This window comes from Electrona antarctica, assembly GCF_951216825.1.
Source record: "Electrona antarctica genome assembly, chromosome: 8".
NCBI lineage: Eukaryota > Metazoa > Chordata > Actinopteri > Myctophiformes > Myctophidae > Electrona > Electrona antarctica.
Window position 1 is genome coordinate 58,452,820 of NC_136789.1, and position 17,358 is coordinate 58,470,177.

Sequence of the window (17,358 nt, forward strand, 5' to 3'; positions counted from 1 at the left end):
TGTACAGTATATCATGTGATGTGATTGCAGCAGGGTACCAGGTGTACAGTATATCATGTGATGTGTTGCAGCAGGGTACCAGGTGTACAGTATATCATGTGATGTGTTGCAGCAGGGTACCAGGTGTACAGTATATCATGTGATGTGTTGCAGCAGGGTACCAGGTGTACAGTATATCATGTGATGTGGTTGCAGCAGGGTACCAGGTGTACAGTATATCATGTGATGTGTTGCAGCGGGGTACCAGGTGTACAGTATAAAATGTGATATGATTGCAGCAGGGTACCAGGTGTACAGTATATCATGTGATGTGATTGCAGCAGGGTACCAGGTGTATAGTATATCATGTGATGTGTTGCAGCAGGGTACCAGGTGTATAGTATATCATGTGATGTGTTGCAGCAGGGTACCAGGTGTATAGTATATCATGTGATGTGTTGCAGCAGGGTACCAGGTGTACAGTATATCATGTGATGTGATTGCAGCAGGGTACCAGGTGTACAGTATATCATGTGATGTGTTGCAGCAGGGTACCAGGTGTATAGTATATCATGTGATGTGTTGCAGCAGGGTACCAGGTGTATAGTATATCATGTGATGTGTTGCAGCAGGGTACCAGGTGTATAGTATATCATGTGATGTGTTGCAGCAGGGTACCAGGTGTATAGTATATCATGTGATGTGATTGCAGCAGGGTACCAGGTGGTGTACAGTATATCATGTGATGTGTTGCAGCAGGGTACCAGGTGTATAGTATATCATGTGATGTGTTGCAGCAGGGTACCAGGTGTATAGTATATCATGTGATGTGATTGCAGCAGGGTACCAGGTGTATAGTATATCATGTGATGTGTTGCAGCAGGGTACCAGGTGTACAGTATATCATGTGATGTGATTGCAGCGGGGTACCAGGTGTACAGTATATCATGTGATGTGTTGCAGCAGGGTACCAGGTGTACAGTATATCATGTGATGTGTTGCAGCAGGGTACCAGGTGTATAGTATATCATGTGATGTGTTGCAGCAGGGTACCAGGTGTACAGTATATCATGTGATGTGTTGCAGCAGGGTACCAGGTGTACAGTATATCATGTGATGTGTTGCAGCAGGGTACCAGGTGTATAGTATATCATGTGATGTGTTGCAGCAGGGTACCAGGTGTATAGTATCATGTGATGTGTTGCAGCAGGGTACCAGGTGTATAGTATCATGTGATGTGTTGCAGCAGGGTACCAGGTGTACAGTATATCATGTGATGTGATTGCAGCAGGGTACCAGGTGTACAGTATATCATGTGATGTGTTGCAGCAGGGTACCAGGTGTATAGTATATCATGTGATGTGTTGCAGCAGGGTACCAGGTGTACAGTATATCATGTGATGTGTTGCAGCAGGGTACCAGGTGTATAGTATATCATGTGATGTGTTGCAGCAGGGTACCAGGTGTATAGTATCATGTGATGTGTTGCAGCAGGGTACCAGGTGTATAGTATCATGTGATGTGTTGCAGCAGGGTACCAGGTGTACAGTATATCATGTGATGTGATTGCAGCAGGGTACCAGGTGTACAGTATATCATGTGATGTGTTGCAGCAGGGTACCAGGTGTACAGTATATCATGTGATGTGTTGCAGCAGGGTACCAGGTGTACAGTATATCATGTGATGTGTTGCAGCGGGGTACCAGGTGTACAGTATATCATGTGATGTGATTGCAGCAGGGTACCAGGTGTACAGTATATCATGTGATGTGTTGCAGCAGGGTACCAGGTGTATAGTATATCATGTGATGTGTTGCAGCAGGGTACCAGGTGTACAGTATATCATGTGATGTGTTGCAGCGGGGTACCAGGTGTACAGTATATCATGTGATGTGTTGCAGCAGGGTACCAGGTGTACAGTATATCATGTGATGTGTTGCAGCGGGGTACCAGGTGTACAGTATATCATGTGATGTGTTGCAGCAGGGTACCAGGTGTACAGTATATCATGTGATGTGTTGCAGCAGGGTACCAGGTGTACAGTATATCATGTGATGTGTTGCAGCAGGGTACCAGGTGTACAGTATATCATGTGATGTGTTGCAGCGGGGTACCAGGTGTACAGTATATCATGTGATGTGTTGCAGCAGGGTACCAGGTGTATAGTATATCATGTGATGTGTTGCAGCAGGGTACCAGGTGTATAGTATATCATGTGATGTGTTGCAGCAGGGTACCAGGTGTACAGTATATCATGTGATGTGTTGCAGCAGGGTACCAGGTGTATAGTATATCATGTGATGTGTTGCAGCAGGGTACCAGGTGTACAGTATATCATGTGATGTGTTGCAGCAGGGTACCAGGTGTATAGTATCATGTGATGTGATTGCAGCAGGGTACCAGGTGTGGTCCAGGACGGTGGAGGCCTACGTCAAACAGCTGTGTCTGCAGGAGCAGCACCTGAAAGCAGCCTCGCACCTGCTGTCCATCAACAGAGTGTACCCGGCCATAGATCTGCTGCAGTGCAACAAGCTGTACAGGTATACCTACCGTCTTACAGATCAACGCTTAATCCAATGTGCATTTTAATTTACAAAATACTCTACTGGTCAAGAACTTTCTTCTCTTAATTTATATAAGAACAAATTGAAGTATGTTCTGATTGACCAGGTCACTTTTTTTTCATGATAACTTAAAACCTTATATGCCAATCCATTTTCTATAATCATGTCATAGATAATCAAGTATTTCAGTCATGCACAGCTTTGTGTGGGTGCTTGTACCACGGAATTGATTTGCTGAGCACGGAATGTGATGATGTATGATAAGAGCGCCCCTCACTTCACAGTCACACAAGTTTTATTTTTAGGGCTCCTGTATACAGCTATAGTGTAGATTTTTGCCCTAACACAAACATTAAATGCCATTGACAATGAATGGAGAATTTACGTCATATTATGTGTCTGAGCAAATCGGCTATTTTGTCTTAACACAAACATTAAATGCCGTGTGTGTGTGTGTGTGTGTGTGTGTGTGTGTGTGTGTGTGTGCATGTGTGTGCGTGCGCCAGGGAGGCCATAGCACTGGCCAAGGCTCGGTTGCAGCCAGACGATCCTGTTTTGAAGGAGCTCTTCTTGTCCTGGGCTGCTATTCTGGAGAAGGACGGACATCTGTCCTCTGCTGCCAAGTGGTAAAGAACAACGATGAATGATCTGATTCATCTTTTATTATATACACTTGGTTTCCATGTTATTAGCTACACACCTGTTGAGTATCATTTTAGTAGATTACACACCTATATTGACTACCCCAACCTCCCAATCTCAGTGCGGGCATATCAAAAAAAGAATAATAATAATTAAGAAGTAGTGAATATATATATATATATGATACATATTCCTCCTCAGTTACCTGGCTGCTGGCGCTGGTTTCGACGCGGCCAAAGTTCTGTCCAGAAAGAGTGACGCTCTGTCCCTGGAGACGGCGGCCGGCGTGGCCAGGCTCAGCGGGGAGGCGGGGCTGGCCGCCTCCCTCTGCCTCCGATTGGCCAAAGACCTGGCGGCGGATGACGATTGGCTGGCCGCTCAACGAGCTCTGAACACACAGGACGCCCTGCTGGTCAGTACAACGGTGCTAGTGCTGGAACCAACGATTACGTTCACAATTATGTTCATCGTGCCTTTGACATGTGATCAGTGTGATTAGGGTCGCTACAAACAATATTATTGATTTTCAAACATTTTCGAAAATGGCAGATCTGCAGGCTTGCAATGCATTGTGATGTGACGTGTTTTGAGATGACACATGACACCTTTTGACGGCCATTGTCTAGAGATCATTTGCACCCACTTTGGTAGTGCGGAAAACATGTTTCTGCAACAAACGGTGACATGTGTAGTATGTGTTGTTCAAATGCCCAATTGCCCATCAATGTGTGATTCAAATTTGGGCTTCATCATTCATGATTCGCAGCATTTCTTTTCGCAAATTAATTAAATCATGGCCAATTGGACTGAACTATAGAAAATCAGTATGCAGTTATGACAAACATCGACCGGTCCCGCAGTCTGAGATTTGCTGGACACAGACCTCCTGGCCTGGCCGATACCTTTATTGCGTCCGAATGTGATTGGCTGAGCAGTAGAACTGTGAGGCATACAGCCGCCTCACGTGCCTGCGTGTGTATTAGTTTGGCTGTTCTTAAGCTGTTCAAACGAATAGCCTTCATGAGAACACAAAAAAAACAATGATTTAAACGGGAACCTCTCCTCTCTGCTGTCTTCCAGGTCCACAGGTTGTATTTCAGCGTCACGGAGCTTCTGACCCTGACGCTGTCCGACTGCAGAGTCTTGCCGTGGTCCTGCACCTCAGCGCACCCCTGGTCTCAAAGCTGCGAGCCGCCCGGTGCTGCGCGCGGCCTGCGGCACAGGATCATGGAGGTGTGGGCCAAGGAGTTCAGCGTCTCGGAGGAGCTGACGGACAAGGAGACGCTCAGGAGACTCCTGCAGGAGCTGAAGGCTGTGGAGAACCCACAGCCCAGCCCCAACCTTCCTCTCAAACAGGTAGGACATCTGCCAGAGCAGTGCCTCTCAAAGTTGGGGAGGTTCATTTGATATCCAGTTTAAAATGCGGGATTTTTGTTTTGTTTTTTGTAATCCATTACTGATTCATCTCTTATGGTGGATCCCTGCCACAAGATCCTTTCAAATACATGTCAATGTGGGGCATTTCGGGGCAAGACACTGCCTTCAGAACCACTGCCTCCAATGGACAAACACATTGCCTTTTTACGACATTACTAAACGCAACATAATTATTATAACGATGTGAATATATATAAATGGTACATTATGATTTTAACACGGACCTCTCTCTCTCTCTCTCTCTCTCAGGTGGTGTGGTGTGTGTCCTTGTGTGTGTCTCAGGCTGTGGTCAGCTTATTGCTGTGTGACTGCGTAGAGGAAGTGACATCGCTGTGGCAGGCTGTGTCTGGGACCGGCGAACATTTCTGTTTGTGTTCAGCCCTCTGTGCGCTGCTGTTTCCTGACGGTAAGCGCACACTTGCGCGCACACACACATACACACACACACACACACACACACACACACACACACACACACACACACACACACACAGCTTCACCACCAAGGGGTAAACCTTGTTCGCTGGAATTTAACCCCATTTCCCAGGTTCTCGTTCAGCCTGCTGTTCCTATTAATGGACCAGCAAAAGTCGCTATTTTTTTTTAATCATTTATTTTAAGTCGCTATTTTACCTTCTATCGTTTGCAATACATTATAATCTCAATGAATCTCAGTGAGGTTTTGGGCAAACTTTACACTTGATTTTATTACCTTAGTAAACCTTTTCATAAACACCTTGTTTTCAATCTCTTAGGAACCAAATCAATCTTTCTCTTTTTTTTCTTTTTTTAATCATGATATGCATTTAATAAATTATTATTCATTTTAAAATGAATGATAAAGTAGGGTTTGTTTCTTGGCTTTCTACTGGTTCTACCGAGTGAAGAACCGCCCTCGCCGCCTTTGCAGCCAATAGCATTCCATACCGGTTGCATTTCCGGACCGCATATACAGTAGAAAGATGGCAGATTTTTACAGTCTGTAGAAACCAATGGCGTCACTTTTGTCCATTGTAAAGAGGCATTTTGTGAACGCCAAAATCCGGTCATAATATACTGTAACGGCTGGTCTCACTGTCTCTCAGGTGCCGCGTCTCTCAGATGTTTTCCTGAGGACCAGGAAGAGGCCGGGGCGGCTTCCGTCAGCCTGCAGGCGTTGATCTGTTACCACAGACTGTATGAAACCTGGTGGAAGGCCGTGGGGACGCACCGCAACCAGCCTTCAGCAGACAGCGCTTATGGCAACAACCAGGCATCAACCCACAGCAATTCAACTAGCAACCAGCCTTCAGCAGACAGCGCTTATGGCAACAACCAGGCATCAACCCACAGCAATTCAACTAGCCACCAGCCGCTAGCAGATAGCGCTTCTGCTAACAACCAGGCATCAACCCACAGCAATTCAACTAGCCACCAGCCGCTAGCAGATAGCGCTTCTGCTAACAACCAGGCATCAACTCACAGCAATTCAACTAGCCACCAGCCGCTAGCAGATAGTGCTTCTGCTAACAACCAGGCATCAACCCACAGCAATTCAACTAGCCACCAGCCGCTAGCAGATAGCGCTTCTGCTAACAACCAGGCATCAACCCACAGCAATTCAACTAGCCACCAGCCTTCAGCTGACAGCGCTTCTGCCAACAACCAGGCATTGACCGACAGCAATTCAACTAGCCACCAGCCGCTAGCATATAGCACTTCTGCTAACAACCAGGCATCAACCGACAGCAATTCAACTAGCCACCAGCCGCTAGCATATAGCACTTCTGCTAACAACCAGGCATCAACCGACAGCAATTCAACTAGCCACCAGCCGCTAGCAGATAGCACTTCTGCTAACAACCAGGCATTGACCGACAGCAATTCAACTAGCCACCAGCCGCTAGCAGATAGTGCTTCTGCTAACAACCAGGCGTCAACCTGTGAGAACGGTATCAACCAATCGGAGGTGTCGACTCCAAACGTCGACCGATCAGAGAGGGTTTCTCCAGACGCGCCTCTGTCCGAGTCAGACGTGTGCGTGAGCGCTAAAAACGCTGAAGGAAGGGATTGGATGGAGGCGTGCCCCGTGCTGCTCTCAGAGAGCCACGCTGCCTACCAGGTGAGGGCTGCGTCAAGTGGCTATTCAAATCAATGATTGACTATGTTATTGTGTAATGCAGGGGTCTTCATTATAGGGGTCTTTTTAGTCAAGTTGACCGTTGGCTCACAACGCCTCGCAGCGCTATATTGTAGTTTGGTTATTTTCAGCTAATGTTTCTCCCCACACAAAGATTTGCGCATATATGGAGATTTCTGTAGTTCCTCTGAGGACCCCCTAGGGGTCCCGGAAGCCCTGTTGTTGGAAGACCCCATAATGAATTCAAATCCGTTAATTAGATGAAGCGGTTGTACCTGTCTGTCCTTCCAGGCCACCCAGAGGGCGGTGACGGACATCCAGGACAGACTGAGTGTCATGGTGGCACGCCACAGTGCAGCGCCGCTGGGAACGCAGCCTCCGCCTGCCATAGTGGACGTGTCCTCCACCGAGCCACCGTCTGATGGGACACGGTCTGTACACTTATGCTGGATTTCACACTGTGTGTGTGTGTGTGCGTGTGCGTGCGCGCAGCAAACACTTTCATGGTTTTCAAGTCCGCCCTTGGATCCAGAAAAAGGAGGTAGCGGCTCCTCTAAATTAAACTCCTTTTTAATATAGATTAAAAACACATTTTTAATTGAGATTAAGTATCACAAATTGGTATCTTTAAACATGATGGACAACATTGGGAACGACTTTCCCAACGACATTGGGATAGTAGGATTAGTGAGTTGAATTTCATCGTATGAATGGAAAGTGCTTTGTTCTTGTTTTGAAGAAGTGTGTGTATGCGTGTGTTGTCTTCCCAGCATTCCTACTGACCAGGAGTCCCTGCTCTCTCTGTCCAGTAAGATGACGGAGTATAAGAGAGAACTGGAACAACTGCCCAGTACAGTCAAGGTACAGTATGTGATGTCTCGCACGCTGATTTTCAACTTGCCATGAGAATTTGTGCTTACAATCGGCGTACTGTATGTTGGGTTTGGGTAACCCAGCCAATACTGGGTTATTGTGTGGTTGAAAGAGACTTGGGTAGAGAGCCTCATCTCTTTTATGTCTGTCTCTCTCCCCCCCACTCAGTTTGTGCACTCAAAGGGCCACAATGGAAATACATTCTCAAGCTTTTTGTGCTTTATCCTTTCGACTGATACAAATGCCCTATAATATGTTGATGTATGTGCACATTTTGTCCATCAAAACTTCAATCAATCCTCTTAACTCCCTCTTTGGTCTCCTCAGACGTTTCCTCGTCCAGATGTGATGGAGTGTTGTCTGGTTCTCCTCCACCTCAGTGGGGGGACCTCCATGGTGCCTCCTGCCCTGCAGGAGAAGGCCAAGGAGCTCCTCGGGAGATACGCCACCACCCCCTCCCTCCACACAGCCTCTCACCGGTTCCTCACATGAGAGAGAGAGAGAGAGATACGCCACCACCCCCTCCCTCCACACAGCCTCTCACCGGTTCCTCACATGAGAGAGAGAGAGAGAGAGAGAGATACGCCACCACCCCCTCCCTCCACACAGCCTTCCACCGGTTCCTCAAATGAGAGAGAGAGAGATATGCCACCACCCCCTCCCTCCACACAGCCTCCCACCGGTTCCTCACATGAGAGAGAGAGAGAGAGATACGCCACCACCCCCTCCCTCCACACAGCCTCCCACCGGTTCCTCACATGAGAGAGAGAGAGAGAGATACGCCACCACCCCCTCCCTCCACACAGCCTCCCACCGGTTCCTCACATGAGAGAGAGAGAGAGATACGCCACCACCCCCTCCCTCCACACAGCCTCCCACCGGTTCCTCACATGAGAGAGAGAGAGAGATATGCCACCACCCCCTCCCTCCACACAGCCTCCCACCGGTTCCTCACATGAGAGAGAGAGAGAGATATGCCACCACCCCCTCCCTCCACACAGCCTCCCACCGGTTCCTCACATGAGAGAGAGAGAGAGATATGCCACCACCCCCTCCCTCCACACAGCCTCCCACCGGTTCCTCACATGAGAGAGAGAGAGATGCCACCACCCCCTCCCTCCACACAGCCTCTCACCGGTTCCTCACATGAGAGAGAGAGAGATGCCACCACCCCCTCCCTCCACACAGCCTCCCACCGGTTCCTCACATGAGAGAGAGAGAGAGATGGGGATCCTGTGTCTAACGGCCCCTGCAGACTGGCTGCGTTTAAAAAGAAAATAATAATTATAATAATAATAATAATAAATGCAGAAAAACGCAGAAAATTAAAAAAAAAAAAAACGCATCAGTCTGCAGGGAACTTAAACTTTTTCGCTGCCATCTACGTTCATAAACGTAGCTAGGCTAACGGTACCTACTGGTGCTATATACGCGTATGTTCGTAGACAACCGTATACTCCATATATGAAAGCGCCGACCGTTTATTTACCTTTTAGCATTGCTCCGGTTACTATGGAGAGCCTCCGTCCCCACCAGCTATGGGATTTTTAAATCCAGCTCCATCGAGCCTCCATTTTAACAGAATTTCAAAGCGCTGTATCTCTAAAGGTTCGACTGCTGTCCAAGGTGGGCCGCCGCGCACCCGACGATCGTAAATCATTTGTGAGTTTGTACCGCATCGCTGAGCAAATGTAACTGGTTGTAATGATAGCTAAGGGGTCTGAGCTAATGCGAGTGAACACTGTGCTTATAAAAAAGCCCCCACCTTCCTGAATAACCCGGAAAGGAAACAAGCACCGTAGAGTTAGAGCGGACGGGTGGCATTCCTTAGGTGTGCTTATGCTGCCACCTAGCGGCACAGAAAGTTAAACAAAGTTGATTCTGAAAATATAGAGCATCACCAAACCCAGTTAGTTTTTTAAATAAAAATGTTAACACCCCGAACGCCCAGGGTTATTTAATGCATTAAATCATGGCACCCAGCGATTTATAGCAGCGGAGCACATTTTACGACTGACCGGATGTTATCCCGGATGTGGCTGAAGTAGCTTGATGTAGCCAAAACACTCTTGAGGCGATCGACAACAACGGGAGGTATGATTAATTTTATCGTGACTAGCGACGGGACCGCAGTGGGCCGTCTAACACATAATCTTTTCTTAGAATTGGACAGAATGATTTAGATCAAGAGTTATTCACGTTTTAAGATTTTCGATCTCGTCGGCTAAAATGGGGGGGGAACATTTTCGATGACGTCCCACCGGAAAATAACAGTGAGTGTTGCGCAACAGACGCGCCCAGCCTGTGGAGCGATGCGATCGGTTTTGATATCAATAATCTCCGTCCTTTTGATCAATCTCCGTCTTGAGCGCATGGCGTTACTAATTGATAGGGCTGAGAACTCCGTCCTTTGCGCTCAGGGTGTTAACTTCCGGTTGATTTTACTATTTGAAGATCTGGATCCACAGATCCAGTCCGGGTTTTCTTCCTAATAAAAATGGAAAACAAAAAGTTAACATATATAAAACACTGGGTTTGATGATGCTCTATATGGTCTGAATCAACTTTGTGTTTGTTTACGTACCAAAATAGTGATTTTTGTTTCAGCGTACAATGTAAGTCAATGAGGAGCTTCAAAAATAATTTCTACTCAATGGAGCAATTATGTTTTATTTCGTGTCCACATTGTAGTTACATCATGACAAGGTAACTACACAACCCAAACCTCTACCAAAGTGAGTTTACTCAGTGGTCTTTGTCTTTTTTTCCTTTCTTTTTATAGGGGCCTGGGTGTTTAACGTTGCATAATTTGAAATGTTAAAACTACTTTAACAATTTAATAATTTGAATATAAAATACTGGAAAATATTTACCCTCTGTCTGATTTCTGAACAAAATAAGAGAGGTGGAGAGAGTATAGAAGATGATCACAAAAGAAAATGTAATTTCTAATTTGAGGAATAAACTTTGCTTTCTAAAGAATGCATGTCAGTATATTTGTATAATATTGCGTTCATCTGAATAATCCAGTTAATGACCATCATAAAGCTGGATTATTGCCTTAAGATTCATTGTATTTGATTTAAGAGTGTGCAAGTAAATACAAAACTAGTTGTGTCATATTATGGATATGTTTTTCAATTAAAGATGCACTTCGCCAGAATGGCCTATTTGTATTGAATAACTTTATGTTGAATAAAACCTTTGTTTAAGAAAATGAACACCCAAAAAAATATGCCTCTTTGTTCATTCAAAAATGATTCTTAAATGTATTTATTCCTGCTCTGTAAGCACTAACGGGACACAAGCCAATACCGGTACATTGAAAGCCGATATCTCTAAATAACGGATGAAGTTGAAAGAGCAAAGGAAGTTGCAAAATGAACAGTGTATAATGCTCCTCATCATGCTTTTGCAGATTGTTGACAATTATTGTTTTCCCATACTTTATTGTCCGTATTATGCTTCTTCATGTTGGGAAAACCTTGAGGGGTGAGGCCTCTGAAACAGGGTGGGATATTTAAATATTAATAATATTGATTGTTCCACCACATTTACCATTCTTAGTAGTGACTGGAAGGATAGGACTACTTGATACATCTGATCCGATCTGGGCTGGTTTCTATGTTCCATAGAGCGTTGCAGTCCCGCCCCCTTTCATGACAGGCCCAGGAAATCATTCCCAATGCATTTTTCCCATAGACAACAAAAAGTATTTATTTACAGACCTTTTAAGCGTCGTACAAAGCCAACTTGAGTTGTGACAAATCATGACAACAAACACAATATGTTGGTCCAAACAAATAATTACAAAGAAGAAACAACAAAAAAAAGTGTTGTAACCTGCCGTTTTTTTTCTTCTTTCTAATTATTTGTTCGGCCCAAATGATTGTTGTCATGATTTGTCACAACTCGAGTTGGCTTTGTACGACACTTAAAAGGTCTTTAAATACATTATTTTTTAAAAATGCATTAGGAATGATTTCCTGGGCCTGACGTCATGAAAGGGGGCGGGACTGCAACGCCCTATAGTGTAACGTGTTAGCTGCTTGGATCTGAGAAAAAGTAATAGAGAGAATGACAGGACTGAGGTCCTGGTGGTCTTCAGGTTCCTCCTGCTTAATGGAGATGGACCTGGATGGGTTACAGTAGAAGGGTTGCTCTCAGCAGTATGAATGTGCTGATGTCGTTTTAGGTGATCGGGTAGAGTGAAGCTTTTCCCACACAGTAAGGCTTCTCTCCATTGTGAATTTTCTTGTGTAAGCCTCTGTGTAATCTGAGGCTATACATTCGATTGAAGCTTTTTCCACACTGCTCACAGCAGTAAGGCTTTTCTAAGCCTTTATCACATTGGTCACAGCAGTAAGGCTTCTCTCCAGTGTGTATTTTCTTGTGTAATCTGAGGCTAGACATTCGATTGAAGCTTTCCCCACACTTGTTAGAGCTGTAAGGCTTTTCTCCAGTGTGATTTATCCTGTGCCTCAAAAAGGTAGACAAGTCAGTGGAGCGTTTCCCACACTGGTGACAGCAGTAAGGCTTCTCTCCAGTGTGAATTATCTTGTGTGATGTGAAGCTATTACTTTGGCTGAAACCTTTTCCACATTGCTGTCACAGCAGTAAGGCATCTCTCCAGTGTGAATTTGTTGGTGACTTTTGAGAGAAGACCTTGAAGTGACTTTGTCCACAACACTGCTCACAGCAGTAGCCGGTTTAACCGAGGACTGAGCTGGACAGGTAATAGAAAACACAAACCTCATAAGCGCTTCATCCATCAGTCAGCCATAAAGTTCAGAGTCAATATTACAACACATGTCAGACAAATTATTTTTTGAGCGTTGCCTAACCGCTCCATTACGTAGCAATGTGTGTGTATGTTCTTAAAAGGCCGAATAGATAATGACAGAAGAGCCAGAGACTTGTTTCCATTGTGGTTCATAAACATTCGAACGTCTAGAGATAAACAACAGCAAAAGAAACAATAGACAAATCTCCTGTTATTTTATTTTTTGTATTTTATTTTTGTATCAATGTTGTACTCAAAGGGAACAGCAGGCTGTGTTGTGGCAGGTAGCAAGTAGATCATTGACTTAGCACACTGGCTGCATTATCTGGAGATTGTGGGTTCCAACCCCACTCAAATCTTTACATGCCAAAATCTGCCATTGACCCCCATTCTGAATTTCTCAAATTTAAAAGCACTATATTTCTAAAACTATGAAACATTTCAAAGATTCCTTTTCAGGCAAACATGTCCACCGTAAGATGAACCTAAATAGGTTTGAATGGGGTTTCTAGGTGTAAGTATGTAGGACTAGTAGCATGCCAAAGTTTGTGCTATTGCCATTGGGAATGCATTGGGCGTTTAACTTAAATAACTCAGAAACTACAAAACATTTCAAAGTAAAAAGTTCCAGCATGTGTCTCCACAGAAAGCTGAATTATAAAAAGTGTGAATGGAGTTTCTAGGTGAAAGGGCTTTTTTGACGTGCCAATATCTGCCATTGAGCCCCATTGTAAATGTCTCAAAATTTGAAAGCACTATATTTCTAAAACGATGGAACATTTCAAAGATTCCTTTTCAGGCAAACATGTCCACCGTAAGATGAACCTACATAGGTTTGAATGGGGTTTCTAGGTGTAAGTATGTAGGACTAGTAGCATGCCAAAGTTTGTTATATTGCCATTGGGAATGCATTGGGCGTTTAAGTTAAAAAACTCAGACAATACAAAACATTTCAAAGTAAAAAGTTCCAGCATGTGTCTCCACAGTAAGCTGAATTATAAAACGTGTGAATGGAGTTTCTAGGTGAAAGTGATTTTGACGTGCCACTATCTGCCATTATAAATTTCTCAAATTTAAAGCACTATATTTCTAAAACTATACATTTCAAAGATTCCTTGTCAGGCAAACATGTCCACCGTAAGATAAACCTAAAAAGGTTTGAATGGGGATTCTAGGTGTAAGTATGTAGGACTAGTAGCATGCCAAAGTTATAATTTTTTTCGGATGGCATACTATAGCATGTCGTTTTTCGTGATTTTGGACTATTTGAAAAAAAGATGAAAATCATGAAAAAACGACATACTATGGTCATGGTTTCGGACGGCATACTATAGCATGTCGTTTTTCATGATTTTGGAGGATTTGAAAAAAATATGAAAATCATGAAAAAACGACATACTATAGTCCATGGTTTGGGACGGCATAATATATTTTGTCATATTTGCATGATTTTGGGACACTATGTCAGAGCCAGGACTTGAACCTGCAGCCTCATGATTCCCAGGCAGGCTCTGTACCCCGTGAGCCACTGTGCATGCTGTTCTTAAAAGGCCGAATAGATAATGACAGAAGAGCCAGAGACTTGTTTCCATTGTGGTTCATAAACATTCAAACGTCTAGAGATAAACAACAGCAAAAGAAACAATAGACAAATCTCCTGTTATTTTATTTTTTGTATTTTATTTTTGTATCAATGTTGTACTCAAAGGGAACAGCAGACTGTGTTGTGGCAGGTAGCTAGTAGATCAGTGACTTAGCACACTGGCTGCCGGAGATTGTGGGTTCAAACCCCACTCAAACCTTTACTTGCCAAAATCTGCCATTGACCCCCATTCTGAATTTCTCAAATTTAAAAGCACTATATTTCTAAAACGATGAAACATTTCAAAGATTCCTTTTCAGGCAAACATGTCCACCGTAAGATGAACCTAAATAGGTTTGAATGGGGTTTCTAGGTGTAAGTATGTAGGACTAGTAGCATGCCAAAGTTTGTGCTATTGCCATTGGGAATGCATTGGGTGTTTAACTTAAATAACTCAGAAACTACAAAACATTTCAAAGTAAAAAGTTCCAGCATGTGTCTCCACAGCAAGCTGAATTATAAAACGTGTGAATGGAGTTTCTAGGTGAAAGTGATTTTGACGTGCCACTATCTGCCATTGAAAATTTCTCAAATGTAAAGCACTATATTCCTAAAACTATGAAACATTTCAAAGATTCCTTTTCAGGCAAACATGGCCACCGTAAGATGAACCTAAATAGGTTTAAATGGGGATTATAGGTGTAAGTATGTAGGACTAGTAACATGCCAAAGTTATACTTTTTTTCGGACGGCATACTATAGCATGTCGTTTTTCTTGATTTTGGACTATTTGAAAAAAAGATGAAAATCATGAAAAAACGACATACTATGGTCATGGTTTCGGACGGCATACTATAGCATGTCGTTTTTCATGATTTTGGAGGATTTGAAAAAAATATGAAAATAATGACAAAACGACATCCTATAGTCCATGGTTTGGGAAGGCATAATATAATTTGTCATATTTTCATGATTTTGGGTCACTATGTCAGAGCCAGGACTTGAACCTGCAGCCTCCTGATTCCCAGGCAGGCTCTGTACCCAGTGAGCCACTGTGCATGCTGTTCTTAAAAGGCCGTATAGATAATGACAGAAGAGCCAGAGACTTGTTTCCATTGTGGTTCATAAACATTCAAACGTCTAGAGATAAACAACAGCAAAAGAAACAATAGACAAATCTCCTGTTATTTTATTTTTTGTATTTTATTTTTCTATCAATGTTGTACTCAAAGGGAACAGCAGATGGTGTTGTGTCAGGTAGCTATAGATCAGTGACTTAGCACACTCGCTGCATGATCTGGAGATTGTGGGTTCAAACCCCACTCAAACCTTTACTTGCCAAAATCTGCCATTGACCCCCATTCTGAATTTCTCAAATTTAAAAGCACTATATTTCTAAAACGATGAAACATTTCAAAGATTCCTTTTCAGGCAAACATGTCAACCGTAAGATGAACCTAAATAGGTTTGAATGGGGTTTCTAGGTGTAAGTATGTAGTATTAGTAGCATGCCAAAGTTTGTGCTATTGCCATTGGGAATGCATTGGGTGTTTAACTTAAATAACTCAGAAACTACAAAACATTTCAAAGTAAAACGTTCCAGCATGTGTCTCCACAGAAAGCTGAATTATAAAAAGTGTGAATGGAGTTTCTAGGTGAAAGTGCTTTTTTGACATGCCAATATCTGCCATTGAGCCCCATTGTAAATGTCTCAAATTTGAAAGCACTATATTTCTAAAACGAAACATTTCAAAGATTCCTTTTCAGGCAAACATGTCCATCGTAAGATGAACCTAAATAGGTTTGAATGGGGTTTCTAGGTGTAAGTATGTAGGACTAGTACCATGCCAAAGTGTGTGCTATTGCCTTTGGGAATGCATTGGGCGTTTAAGTTAAATAACTCAGAAACTACAAAACATTTCAAAGTAAAAGGTTCCAGCATGTGTCTCCACAGTAAGCTGAATTATAAAACGTGTGAATGGAGTTTCTAGGTGAAAGTGATTTTGACGTGCCACTATCTGCCATTGTAAATTTCTCAAATTTAAAGCACTATATTTCTAAAACTATACATTTCAAAGATTCCTTTTCAGGCAAACATGTCCACCGTAAGATGAACCTAAATAGGTTTAAATGGGGATTCTAGGTGTAAGTATGTAGGACTAGTAACATGCCAAAGTTATACTTTTTTTCGGACGGCATACTGTAGCATGTCGTTTTTCGTGATTTTGGACTATTTGAAAAAAAGATGAAAATAATGACAAAACGACATACTATAGTCCATGGTTTGGGAGGGCATCATATAATTTGTCATATTTTCATGATTTTGGGTCACTATGTCAGAGCCAGGACTTGAACCTGCAGCCTCCTGATTCCCAGGCAGGCTCTGTACCCAGTGAGCCACTGTGCATGCTGTTCTTAAAAGGCCGTATAGATAATGACAGAAGAGCCAGAGACTTGTTTCCATTGTGGTTCATAAACATTCAAACGTCTAGAGATAAACAACAGCAAAAGAAACAATAGACAAATCTCCTGTTATTTTATTTTTTGTATTTTATTTTTGTATCAATGTTGTACTCAAAGGGAACAGCAGATGGTGTTGTGTCAGGTAGCTATAGATCAGTGACTTAGCACACTCGCTGCATGATCTGGAGATTGTGGGTTCAAACCCCACTCAAACCTTTACTTGCCAAAATCTGCCATTGACCCCCATTCTGAATTTCTCAAATTTAAAAGCACTATATTTCTAAAACGATGAAACATTTCAAAGATTCCTTTTCAGGCAAACATGTCAACCGTAAGATGAACCTAAATAGGTTTAAATGGGGATTCTAGGTGTAAGTATGTAGGACTAGTAACATGCCAAAGTTATACTTTTTTTCGGACGGCATACTGTAGCATGTCGTTTTTCGTGATTTTGGACTATTTGAAAAAAAGATGAAAATAATGACAAAACGACATACTATAGTCCATGGTTTGGGAGGGCATAATATAATTTGTCATATTTTCATGATTTTGGGTCACTATGTCAGAGCCAGGACTTGAACCTGCAGCCTCCTGATTCCCAGGCAGGCTCTGTACCCAGTGAGCCACTGTGCATGCTGTTCTTAAAAGGCCGTATAGATAATGACAGAAGAGCCAGAGACTTGTTTCCATTGTGGTTCATAAACATTCAAACGTCTAGAGATAAACAACAGCAAAAGAAACAATAGACAAATCTCCTGTTATTTTATTTTTTGTATTTTATTTTTGTATCAATGTTGTACTCAAAGGGAACAGCAGATGGTGTTGTGTCAGGTAGCTATAGATCAGTGACTTAGCACACTCGCTGCATGATCTGGAGATTGTGGGTTCAAACCCCACTCAAACCTTTACTTGCCAA

The 17,358-nt window shown here is 43.2% G+C and overlaps 1 protein-coding gene across 2 annotated transcripts in view; it reads left to right on the plus strand.

Moving 5' to 3' along the window:
* Positions 1-10,834, plus strand: part of gemin5 (gem (nuclear organelle) associated protein 5) — a 36,403-nt gene extending 25,569 nt beyond the window's left edge. Inside the window, exons 22-31 of one of the 2 annotated variants that reach the window (XM_079508193.1) lie at positions 2,372-2,519; positions 3,050-3,169; positions 3,387-3,597; positions 4,266-4,541; positions 4,872-5,028; positions 5,708-6,723; positions 7,033-7,172; positions 7,512-7,602; positions 7,942-8,104; positions 8,176-10,834. In XM_079508193.1, coding sequence (XP_079364319.1) covers positions 2,372-2,519; positions 3,050-3,169; positions 3,387-3,597; positions 4,266-4,541; positions 4,872-5,028; positions 5,708-6,723; positions 7,033-7,172; positions 7,512-7,602; positions 7,942-8,104; positions 8,176-8,177 — 2,324 coding nt within the window. In that variant the 3' untranslated portion in view covers positions 8,178-10,834. Of the gene's footprint in view, positions 1-2,371; positions 2,520-3,049; positions 3,170-3,386; positions 3,598-4,265; positions 4,542-4,871; positions 5,029-5,707; positions 6,724-7,032; positions 7,173-7,511; positions 7,603-7,941 lie in introns of both variants that reach the window. The other variant, XM_079508192.1, reaches the window with a different exon arrangement.
* Positions 10,835-17,358: the final 6,524 nt, after the last annotated feature.